The sequence below is a fragment of the Osmerus mordax genome, chromosome 12 (assembly GCF_038355195.1).
Source record: "Osmerus mordax isolate fOsmMor3 chromosome 12, fOsmMor3.pri, whole genome shotgun sequence".
Taxonomy (NCBI): domain Eukaryota; kingdom Metazoa; phylum Chordata; class Actinopteri; order Osmeriformes; family Osmeridae; genus Osmerus; species Osmerus mordax.
This window is the reverse complement of record NC_090061.1, coordinates 13857701-13869963: the sequence shown is the minus strand read 5'-3', so window position 1 is coordinate 13869963 and position 12263 is coordinate 13857701. Positions and strand designations below refer to the sequence as shown.

Genomic DNA, 12263 nt, shown 5'->3' with positions numbered 1-12263 from the left:
ATCTTGACAGTTCTCTCTGGAATTCCACTTACTGTAATACTGTAATTTTGTTTCCATGTTCTTTCTGAAACTAGCCTACAAGTTATAGTAAGAAATGATCTAAACGTAATTTTTGAGTAATGTATTGCTGAAAAAAGTATACAACTGAATGAAGGTGAAAACATTGCCAGCTGTAAACTCACTATTTCACGAAATACAACTCCACGCATGCGCGGTGTTCTAAATTCAAGTGCGCACACTTCCTTTTTCTCACAGGGAAGTGTGGGAAATGTAGTCCTCCAGTGAGTTTGTAGAACTGTCATTGTGAACACGGTGAAAACTTCCATTGATCAAGCCTACTCAAGGGGACTGAGGCTGTTTTCAGCAGCCTGCACGAATTTCTATCGCAGTCATAGGATGCACACAGCTCAGCAACTGATGAAGGTTTTCGTAACAAGACGCATCCCGCAAGAGGGGATGAAGATACTGTTGCAGGCTGGAACGTAAGCGGGATTGGTCTCTTCCTCACCTCCCAAATTGAATTTACAATGCCGCTAACTAGCTAGCTAGCAAGCTAACATACTTCCTTGGTTGATATATATTTTATTTATTCAATGAATACTGAATAGGCATATCGGCTACGGCATTTTTACTTCGGAGGACCTTGACTGTCTTATTTGCCTTGCAACATAGAAATTGTCTTTGTCACACACACACAGTGAGTTGGGGGGTAAAGTTACAGTGTGATTTAATCACGAGCTTTAAAAGTGAAAGTTCACTGTAGCTGCTAGTGACCTTTCTCCAGGTCACAGTCTTAAAGCAGCTATAAAAAGCATACTGGGCACCCGACTACATCAAGTCTCTCATCCAGCCTTATCCGCCACCTACGGTCGTCTTCTGACAACTGTCTAGTGGTCCCACCTCTCAAGAGCACCCGCTCCCAACCCAAGCTCTTCTCCTGTATGGCCCCCCAATGGTGGAATCACCTCCATCAGAGACACTGACTGTCTCCCCACCTTCAAGAAAAGGCTTAAGACGCACTTGTTCCGATAGTACAATGGTACTTAGGAATGATTGGCTGGACCTGATGTTAGCTTCCTCCAGGAACACAATAACTCTTACTGAGGGATTTGTTGCTCTTGTTGGTTAACTGTAACTGACTTAACCTCTTGTACTCACTGCAAATTATATTATATTATTGTTGCCTGCTCTTTCTACAGGTAAGCTCTTGCACTTTTGAGGTTCATGTTGTTTAATTTGTAAATAGTTTAACTACATGATTTTATGGTTCTTCCCATTGGCACTTATTTGCTTTTCACAATGTATGCTTCATGTTTGGCTACTCGCAATGTTTTGGGGCTATCTCGTTGTTATGATCAGTGACCTATGCACTTTTGTAAAGCTCTCTCTTGGAAGTCGCTTTGGATAAAAGCATCTGCTAAATGAATAAATGTAATGTAAATGTACTTTGTTGGGGGGGGGGGGGGCATGTAAGATGTTGTTAAAAAGTGTAGAAGGTGAAACATTTATATAAATAGTACAGAACATGTACCACACCGCATGCACCACAGAAATATAGATACAAGATACTTTGCTGTATCTTGGATGTGATAAACTAAATGCACACCTGACTCTGTTTTTGGGGAGTCTGTTGGCTGAGCGGTGAGGGAATCGGGCTAGTAATCCGAAGGTTGCCAGTTCGATTCCCGGTCATGCCAACTGACGTTGTGTCCTTGGGCAAGGCACTTCACCCTACTTGCCCCGGGGGAATGTCCCTGTACTTTCTGTAAGTCGCTCTGGATAAGAGCGTCTGCTAAATGACTAAATGTAAATGTAATGTAAATGTTTTCCTTGGCAAAAGATGTAAGGTGTCACTGTGGGACTCTGATGAGCCAGTTCCGAGGGCAGAACTTCTCAAGGGTGTTGCCGGGGCTCATGGACTCCTGTGTCTCCTGTCAGACCGCATCGACGCTGAGGTTCTGAACGCGGCAGGTAAGGAAACCAGCACTGAGGGTCAGCAAGTACATCTGCAAGTCATCAAGTTATGTAACTGGAGTTGTCTTCAGGTTTTTAAGGTATTTAAAAGTCATGCAACCACAGTGATGTGGTTAAGCTTTTATCTTGCTGTTGCCTTTTTAAGGCCGGTTAAAAACTCAAACTAAACTTAAAATCTAGGTCAGGAACATGAAAATAAAACGTCTTACTGTACATTACAGGACCCAATCTGAAGGTGATCAGCACCATGTCTGTGGGATTTGACCACCTGTCCCTCGATGAGGTAAAAAAACGGTAAGAGACACGTGCTAATGACGACAGCTCTCCTTATCACACGGATGACTAAAAGTCAGTACTGATGTCTTAAATGTCGGATGATATCTCATAGGACAACCTGTGCCTCTGTCTGTAACCTATTGCCGTCCTCCTGTCCTCCCCTCTGGTTCCTTTCAGCGGTGTGCGTGTTGGCTACACTCCTGATGTGCTGACGGATGCTACCGCTGAGCTGACAGTGGCGTTACTGCTGGCCACTGCCAGACGCCTGCCCGAGGGGGTGGAGGAAGTCAAAAGGTCAGTCTGTCTGTTTTTCACCCACGTTTTGGTTTAAAACTCCACTTTCACACTGCCCTTTTACTGAGCTGGTGTACCCAAAAGCAAAGTAGACACTTCCTATAACTGTTAATTGATATATACATACATAAATATGTTCTTTATTCTACCCCTAGGGGAAATTGCAAGATGGGTAATGTGGTCACTTCTTATCTATTTCTGTCGCTCGTTAAGAGGAACAATGTAAATGAAATCTCCCTCCTTCCCTCTCGTCCCTCCTTCTCTGGTCTCCTCTCTCCTGCCTACTCTCTATCCTCCCTTCCTCTCTTTTTATCCCTCTGTCTTAGTGGGGGCTGGAGCACGTGGAAACCCCTTTGGCTGTGCGGTTATGGTCTATCCGGCAGCACAGTTGGAGTCATTGGACTGGGACGCATAGGTATTGAGAAGTCTGACTTAAGTCATAGTGTATGATCAGCTAAAGACATGATGTGGCTGTATCACTGGCCCTTCATCGGGGAGGCCTCTTACTTACTCCACTGTGCGCCCGCAGGTATGGCTATCGCCACACGGCTCAAGCCGTTTGGAGTGAAGAGGCTGCTGTACTCTGGGCGGGTGGCCAAACCACAGGCCTCGGAGGTGGATGGAGAATATGGTGAGGAGAAGGGGTTGTGGGGGGAGGAGTGGAGGGGAAGGTAGTCTGGACGGGGGAAAGAAGGCTAGAGACAAAAGGAGTTGTGGAACCAGCCGGGAGAGCGGTTAGAACAGCGGGGACAGGAAGGAGGAATATGCAAAGAGGAGGGAGCCTGACTTTTATATGTTGAATTTGTCTTCCTCTCCCTCCCTGCTTTCACCTGTTCCTTCATCGTGACCAGTGCCCCTGGACACGCTGCTGGCGGAGAGTGATTTTGTGGTGGTGTCCTGTGCCCTCACGCCTCAGACACAGGGCCTGTGTGACAAGGCCTTCTTTACCAAGATGAAGAACACTGGAGTCTTCATCAACACTAGCAGGTAGCCACATTACACACAGACACAATAATGCCCCAGTAGCTCACCGAATAAGTATGCATACCCTGTAGGCTGAAGCCTTATTGTAGCGGTCTGGGTTTAGATCCGGTCTTGGGCCTTTGCTGCATCTCTCTCTCTCTCTCTCTCTCTCTCTCTCTCTCTCTCTCTCTCTGCCTTTCCTGTCACACTTCACTTAAGAATAGACTATCCAGTAAAGCATATTTAAAATCTGAAAAAAATATCTGTCCGTTCGTCATCTGCAGCTTGTCCGGGGGTCGAGTCGCGGGGGCAGCAACCTAAGCAGGGATTAAAAAAAAATAATACATATATATATATAAAAAGAATGCCATTATATGGACACAGTAATGTTCTCAAAGTTATTTCATTGAAGACGTCATACTGTATGTTTTGATCTATGTGCACTGTTAAAATACAGCTGTGTGTGTGTTGTAGAGGTGCAGTGGTGAACCAGGAGGATCTGTACCAGGCTCTGTCCGGCGGTCAGATAGCGGCAGCAGGACTGGACGTCACCACTCCAGAGCCCCTGCCCACCGACCACCCCCTCCTCACCCTGAAAAACTGCGGTGGGTATGGATGAATGCAAAAAGGAGGACTAGACCGTTTTTCATAAGCACATTTCTGTGCTTGCTATTCTCCTTTACGGATAAACGACAAGTTAATCCTTCGTTAAAATAACTAACCAGACTACTGATGTCAGGGTCATTTAAATCTGTTAATCCCTGCCTTTCCTTCTGCCTCTCCTACTTGCAGTGGTTTTACCCCACATTGGCAGTGCAACCTACTCCACCCGAGGCGTCATGGCTGAGCTGTCTGCCCACAACCTGCTAGGAGGCCTACAGGGTTCGGACATGCCCAGCGAGCTCACCCTCTAGGGGCTCAAATACCCCCTCCTGCACCACCACAACCACACAGTGCCTTTACGCTTCCCCTTGGCCTACTGCGGTCACCTTAGTCATTAACAGCTGCTGTTTGGCTGAGGAAACACCTACCCACTAATCAGCTGTCAGAATAGGTGTAGTGAGTGACCCATGTGACCAGATGGATCTGTCATTTAAGACCTTTAGTGTAATTACTGTAATGTACCTGACATGTGGTAGGCAATGTGAAGTGTTTTACAAATTCTAATGAAGTTACAGACTCCTAAACACCAATAATTTACACACCATGTAACATAATACAGTCCTACAAGGGTCCTAAATCACATCAAGTGTAACTCAATGTGTATGTACTTTAACAAAACACTGTCACAAAATACGTTTTCTTTTGTAATGTTCGCATTCCAATTTCATGTTTATTAATTTATAAATGCTTATCTGTAATGTTGTCCTTTGGTGTCAATACTAGATCCTTTGGTAACACTTTATAATAAGTCAACGCTTTTTGGCATTTACTAAGTGTTAACTAATAGTTAGTTAATCCTTTATAAACATTGTGAAACATTAACAATACATTATTAAATAGTTAATAATCTTATTATTAAACACTGTTGATCATTAATAAACACTGTTAAATATTATAGATTTTATTCACAATACAATTCATAAGGTGTTTGATAACTTGATAACTGCATTATCATACTTTATAGACAGCTTGTTAATATAGTTGCAAACCAGTAGTTTAAAAGGTGTTAGTGGTACATGAGCTGTTATAGAAAGCATTAGCAAATGGTGAACAAACCATTTACATTACCTTTACAAAGCATGAGTAAATAACTAACAACATATTTACTTATGTCTTTAATTAATGTACGCCAAGTCGAATACATTATGTACACTAATACTTAGCAGATATCTTAACAACTATTTTATAAAGACTTACTAATGATGCAACTTCTGATTAGTAATGCAAGTTATAAAGCATTCACTAACTGTTAGTTAAGGCTGTTGCGTGACCTAATCTAAAGTGTGAACTATCTATGCCTTATTAAACATTTATAAGTTATTTATTAAGGTATTCTTGTCCATTCTCGAACCTCACATTCACAAAGGCTGAACATACGTTTCTCAAAAGGAAACAGACACAACACAATGTGTTACACAAAATTACTATTTTATTGAAGTAATGACAGGCATGTGTCTTACTAACTACTTAGCTCTAACGCTACTAGTACAGTACTAGCCGAGAGTGACAGCGGTCGATACGTTAAAACCTCAGTTTGATATTTCCCGGCATGACCGAACGGTCGAGGTTAGTAAATTGTTTATTATATGGAATTTTTAGCTCTTTTCATTTAAAACATGTCGTTTTGTCCAGCTCTACTCAAGTCTTCTCACGGTGTTTCAGGTGTTAGAACCTAGCAACCAATCTGAAATATGAACAACCAAACCTAGCAATCTGCCTAGCACTTGTCGTTTATCTCTCTGTGTTCACACTTTTCTGCTCTTTTAGAAAGTTAAGAATTTCCTCGTTACTGTTGATGTCTTCACTGACATCTGGTTAGTAAAACTCTTCAATCTCGCTCATTTTGAAGATGACATCGGCGGAGGGCAATAAGAACACGTATAAGACCGCAGATGAGGTCAATACGCGCATAGATATATATATAAAGACTTAATACGCGGCTGGCATGACTACCCATTAGCCAATCAGAACGCTCGTACTGTTGTTGCAATTGAACCAATATGCTGTTCTTATTGGTTCAGAAGACGTTCTCAACAGAGTTGTTGATATGTTGCCTTGGAGATGTAGTGACGTCACCAGTACAAGTGCAGCTGATTGCTCTGACAAGATGGCGTCTGCTCCAGATTCGCCGTGTTTGATTTGGGATCTTCCCACGTATTGTTGTAGTATATAAGAAACCAAATGTTTACTCTTCGACAGGTCAGCAAACGCTTTGTAGCCTCGATTTGTTAAAACGATTTGAACGTTTTAACAAATCTCTGCTTTCAAAGGCGTTTGCAGACCTGTTGAGGAGTAGCTAAACATTTCCAGTTTATTACAGCCATTTTTGGAAAATAAAATACAGCTTTGGGTAACCAACTTTTATACCAATTCCACTGTATTGCTTCTTAATGGAAATAAAATACTATTTTATTACCCAGGTATATAAATTAACAGCTATTTCTTCTAAAAAACAAAAACACAACATCTATAGGCCTATAGTCTTTCTATAAATGCTTAATAAGGCATAAATAGTTCACACTTTAGATTAGGTCACGCAAAAGCCTTAACTAACAGTTAGTAAATGCTTTATAACTTGCCTTACTAATCAGAAGTTGCATCATTAGTAAGTCTTTATAAAATAGTTGTTAAGATATCTGCAAAGCATAGTGTACATCCTGTATCTGACTTGGCATACATTAATTAAAGACATAAGTAAATATGTTGTTACTTATTTACTCATGCTTTATAAAGGTAATGTAAATGGTTTGTTCACCATTTGCTAATGCTTTCTATACCAGCTCATGTACCATTAACACCTTTTAAACTACTGGTTTGCAACTATATTAACAAGCTGTCTATAAAGTATGATAATGCAGTTATCAAACACCTTATGAATTGTATTATGAATAAAATACATAATTTTTAACAGTGTTTATTAATGATCAACATAGTGTTTAATAATAAGCTTATTAACTATTTAATAATTTATTGTTAATGTTTCAAAATGTTTATAAAGGATTAACTAACTATTAGTTAACACTTTGTAAATGCCAAAAAGTGTTGACTTATTATAAAGTGTTACCGATCCTTTTAGATACTAGAAGTTATTTTTTTGACAAGCTGATCACTCCAGAATTGTCATAAACGTGTTGGTTCACAAAGACCACTTCACTGACTTACTCTCCTGGGTGTCCTTGGATTGGAAATTATTGTTTTATTACAGTCGGCAGAGATTCACTTTTACTTTAATTTGTCCTATGATGATGCTATTGAGTAAGGGTGTTAAAACGTAGTCTGGTAATTTCACTCAAATTGCTGAAAGTCAGATTGGAGACCATAAAGTTCTCAGTATAGGTGAAGGGAATATCTTGTGAAACCCATGTAACCAAGAAAGTACAAAATGTGCAGGTATGGATGAATGTACGAACAGGCTACATTCCTTTCGGGTTTCACTTCAAAGCTTTATGACAATAGAAACTTATAGTCATTCCCTAAGTACATCTACATTAAACACTGTGCTAAATTCAGTGTAAAAACCTACAAAAAAGTGTCTTCACTTTTACAACACATATCTTGACTTTATTGATTTTATAAACAGTCTCCTCATGGGGGGGACATTACAAAACGAAATGCTTCACGACGACACCCAAAAGACCACTTTAGACTCTTCAGATCATATCACACTGGGTAGCAATTTCATAACACAAACCCACCGTACCCTAGGCAACTGCTATTAGAATTCACGCTTCTCCACCGAACGAGTCAGTGTGACAGGCATTTGGCTTCCTGGGAGGGAAATCCTTTGCGTCGCAGCGCATCATCCGAATCAGGACATCTGTTTCGAGGGAGGTGTCAGAGCAGATGAGCCCCCTGCCAGCGTAGACAGGTGGTCTTGGAGTGCTTGTAGAGGTGGGAGGACTGGCTGAATCGCTTGCCGCACTTGAGGCACGCGTAGGGCTTCTCCCCCGTGTGAACGCGGATGTGCTTCCTGCAGTCGGTCAGGTTCAGGAAGGTCTTGGAGCAGATGCGGCACGCGTACTTCCGGGCTCCCTCGACGACCAGGACGTTGTGTTCCATGAGAGCCTTCTTACACTTGGAGAGGACCTCCTCCGAGGCCATCGGGAGGGCAACGGGAGCTGGGGGAGCGCCCCCTGGTGGGGGATCGATCTGATCCGCTTGGACCTCGGAGTATGGGTCCACTTTGGGAAGGATGCGACGCAGAGATGGCCGCGCTAAACCGCCTCCTTGTCCTTGTCTGGAGGTCTTGTCCCTGGACGAGTGGGGGAGGGCAGGCTGCACGCTGAGGCTACCCAGGGAAGAGGGTCCCATTTCTGGCCTGAGGCCCTTCAGGAACCCCGCCGGGGAGCTCTTACTGGGCTGGAGGAAGAAGGCTTCAGTGAAACTGTGTGGCTGGCCAGAGAGAAGCTGCTGCATGGGAACAGAGGCCACTGGGAACCCAAGAGAGGAAGAGGACGAGGCGTTGTTTGCGTCTGGGTCTTGAGACGACCCGTCGGCCTCTCCACATACAGACTGAGCTCCTTTCACGCTGGTATGAAGGATCCTTTCAGCGTCAACTGCACCACTGCTACTCTCACTGCTGGGGTTGAGAATGCAGGAAAGGCCCAGGTCTTGAAGGCTGTCTAGGCCATCGGTGTCAGTTAAACTGTCCCCTTCGTCTGTGTTTTGTGCAGGGGGATCAGGAGATGTTTCCTCTCTGTTTGGTTCTTCATCTAGATGATCGCTGTTGTCCTCCAGTGGGGATGGAGGGTTGCTAGAGATGCCAAGTGGGTCTGAATAAGCCGTGCTGAGGTGTTCACTCTTCACCTCAACAACCTCCATCTTCTCCTCCTCCTCCTCCTCCCCTTCCTCTCCCACCTTCACTTTCACCATTATCCCTTCATCCACATCTGGGTGACCTTCTCCCTCGTCTCCCTGTGCCCCTCCCACGCCACAATCCGATTGGGTGGGCAGCTGCACCTCCTCTTGTTCTATTCCTCTCCCCGGTGCCTCATACTTCTCCTCCACTTCCTCCTCCTCGGCACCTCCTCTCTCCAAGTAGAGGCCCTCGTCTGTCTTTAGTGAGTCCAGAGACCCTGCCCTGCAGCCCCCCTCAGACAGCCAGCAGGGTCTCTGTCTGCTGGTGGGTCTCTCTTCCTGAAGCGCCTGGGGCGAAGCAGACTTCCGTTTGTGAAGACGTGTGGTGGGGAAGCCTGTCTTCTGCTCCACTCCGACACCCGCTTCTGCCCTCCCGTCCCTACCTTCCTCCAGGCCTGCCTCTACCCCGGCCTCCCCGAGGTCCAGGCTTCCCTCCAAGGCAGAGGTGACCAGGGTGAGCCCTAGCTCCTGGAGCAAGGCAGACCTCTGCTGTTTGGAATTGGCCACAGTTCCGGACGGCGATTGAGACTCCTTCATGTTGTGCTGCTCACCTGTATGGCTGAACTGCTGCTGCGTAGTTAACCTCCAGCCACTAGGGGGCGAAGTGGGGAAGTTGTGAGAGGAAAGGTGTTGCTTGCAGGCCTTGACTACAGAGTTGAGGTGCAGATGGGATGCAGCCAGCAAGACATCCATCACATTGGATGAGCCGAGAGTTAGGGTGGAGGTGTAGATCATATCCAACAGGGAGGCGAAAGCCTCTGGAGTCACTACCCCCAGGTCCAGCCCCACTACTGCCACCCCACCTCCATCCGTGACTTTCCTACCCCCTCCTACACCCTTGTCCCCTTCCACAGTGCCGAGAAGGGCCCGGAAGTGAGTACTGCAGGCAGCCAGGACGGAGCGATGCGCCTGGAAGCGTTGGCTGCCTACCACAATCACACAATCGCAGAGCTGACCGTGTATACGCTGATGGTTCAATTGCTTGAAGATGTGCTCAAAGTGGCCAGGGAAGTCCATTTTACCTTGCGAACGAGGACAGAAATGGTCAAAGTGGTTAAACTTTGTGGTGAGATGTCAGAACGTAGAACTAAACCCAGGATGTGACTATTATTGCATTAAAATGCCAAGGTATTCAAATGCTAAAATATAGGACACACACCTGCTACCCAGAACAATTATACTGACTCCCCATCTAAAATAAAAATACCGGTATTTACCGTCCATCCCTTTTTTCAGATTTGCTAGCAGATCATTCGTAGCATAGCGAACTGTACTCTAGCAAGAATGAAGAATCACTCTACCTGTGCACGTGTATATTGTTCAGGGTAACCGATAACACAGGACCAAGGAGGTTTGCTCAATCCCATCACCTGCTAGCTGGATAGAACTGGACAAATGCATTGTACATTGTTGTACATTTGCTAGCTAAAGACCGGCCGCGACATAACTATTGGGATTCCAATATGGTCTTGACGTGAGCACTTAGTTAATAAATTAAGATCTCGTGGATTCGTTTATCGAAGGGCTTTTTCATACACTGAAAGCATCGACTCATACATAGCTTTGCAACAAATGCAAATTCCGTATTCACAATAGTTTATTTGTGCACGCGAGACACCCCTTCCCATTTTCTTAAAAAAGACAACAGCGCCCCCTAAAGTTAAACCAGGGTTAACCCCCCCCCCAGGTCATGGGACACTGAATAAATAAAAGCAAGTATTTTATTAGCTACAGGATTACAATTTGAATATTGATATTCAGTAACTACTCTGAGCGATGGTTTCTATTCCAGGACGTGTTGTCTTATAAACAGAAACAAGCCTACAGCCACATTGTCAACTCTTCCATTTATTTAATGACATGTAAGATGTAATATGTCAACAGCGACAACGTGAACATGTCACAACAGAAACAGAAACGGTTGAAAGAGACAATGTAAATCAAAATAATGAACACTGACAAACACGCTATTTTCAGTAAATCCCCATAAACAAAAAGTCAACCACAAAAAAAGACATGGCTACAAATGACACTTTCTTTTGTGCGAAGGCTCTGTGATGGACACAGCAGGTTATGTCCAAGGGGTCCATATTGATGACGCTGCCTGGTCCTCAGGTCCCTCTCACGGTGTTAATCATGTCCATGATTCCTCCTCATCAGTGAACAGCGTGATGTGTGGATGGGAGAGGTGAAGAGGTGATTCTAGTTGGTCCATTCATATGCTGTCCAGTTTCTTCAGAACATATGGTGCTGATGGAACACGAACGAGATCAAATTACCTTGTCATGTAAGGACAAAAGACTACATGCTATTAGGCACATTACAATAGCCATTTAATGAACTTTATTTTGATTGATGTTTCTATGACAAGACTGTACTTCATGTCCTTACTACCAGGTTCATAGTCCACTACCACCCCCGAATATGATGTTTATAGTCCACTCTACAATAGCAAGCACAATATGGGACTACTACTACACGGTTTTGTCTATAGTATTCTGTCTGCTGTATTCTGTCCACCTTGATAGGTAACAGCTCTCCTAACTACATGACAATATAGCTAATTGACCTCGTTACTTACTGACTCGAAGAAGGGCAATATAGATGAGAAAGTTGCGCACAGACGACACGACGTCCTCGCGCATTTTCCTCTTCATCTCCTCTGGGTCCATTTTGGGCCCTAAACCTTCTAATTTTAACATTGCTGTTTATGGAGATGTGAAGTTTTATCCGCAAAACCAATGTTGCTTAGCTAGCAGATGAGAGTCGATCGGAAGCATGTGATAATTCAACCCGGAAGTTACGTTGGATGCTGAAACTAAGGCAACTCTTTAGGGACAAACACTACAAAGGGATAAGTCAAAGCACACGCACGAAGCTAGTGTTCTTTGGGGTAACATTTATTATTTTAGAAGGAGCATAATAACTTTTTATATTAAAATTGGTAAAATTATCTTGATTCCGTTTATTTATGCGCCTTCACATTTGTTTTTACAATAGGCTACATAAAGTGATATAGTCGATAGTTATTATGACGTTCATAGAAAAACATCTATTATTGTGTTCATTCATATTATCATCCATATCATGATTATATTTGTTATTATCGTCATCATTGACATGGTCTATATCATAATTAGTAATCACATATTGTTTGTATCATTATCTGTGCAATTATTGACAACTCGGGTCTAAACTTACAAGTCTTAACTTGTATGATTCTGATAACGACATCT

The 12263-nt window shown here is 43.6% G+C and overlaps 3 protein-coding genes across 3 annotated transcripts; 1 reads left to right on the top strand and 2 right to left on the bottom strand.

Annotated features, from left to right (window-relative positions):
* The first annotated feature begins 299 nt into the window (after nucleotides 1–299).
* grhpra (glyoxylate reductase/hydroxypyruvate reductase a) lies at nucleotides 300–4900 on the top strand. Its single transcript, XM_067247486.1, has 9 exons — nucleotides 300–482; nucleotides 1841–1971; nucleotides 2196–2268; nucleotides 2428–2544; nucleotides 2871–2959; nucleotides 3074–3175; nucleotides 3396–3531; nucleotides 3982–4112; nucleotides 4300–4900. Exons 1-9 carry the CDS (start codon nucleotides 397–399, stop codon nucleotides 4419–4421), a joined length of 987 nt encoding a protein of 328 aa, XP_067103587.1. The 5' UTR covers nucleotides 300–396; the 3' UTR covers nucleotides 4422–4900.
* A 2701-nt stretch (nucleotides 4901–7601) lies between these two features.
* LOC136954365 (zinc finger and BTB domain-containing protein 5-like) lies at nucleotides 7602–10474 on the bottom strand. Its single transcript, XM_067247982.1, has 2 exons — nucleotides 10329–10474; nucleotides 7602–10049 (listed from the first exon to the last, which is right to left on the bottom strand). Exon 2 carries the CDS (start codon nucleotides 10042–10044, stop codon nucleotides 8005–8007), a length of 2040 nt encoding a protein of 679 aa, XP_067104083.1. The 5' UTR covers nucleotides 10045–10049; nucleotides 10329–10474; the 3' UTR covers nucleotides 7602–8004.
* A 381-nt stretch (nucleotides 10475–10855) lies between these two features.
* tomm5 (translocase of outer mitochondrial membrane 5 homolog (yeast)) lies at nucleotides 10856–11815 on the bottom strand. The gene is made up of 2 exons (XM_067247980.1): nucleotides 11609–11815; nucleotides 10856–11277 (listed from the first exon to the last, which is right to left on the bottom strand). Exons 1-2 carry the CDS (start codon nucleotides 11727–11729, stop codon nucleotides 11243–11245), a joined length of 156 nt encoding a protein of 51 aa, XP_067104081.1. The 5' UTR covers nucleotides 11730–11815; the 3' UTR covers nucleotides 10856–11242.
* Nucleotides 11816–12263: the final 448 nt, after the last annotated feature.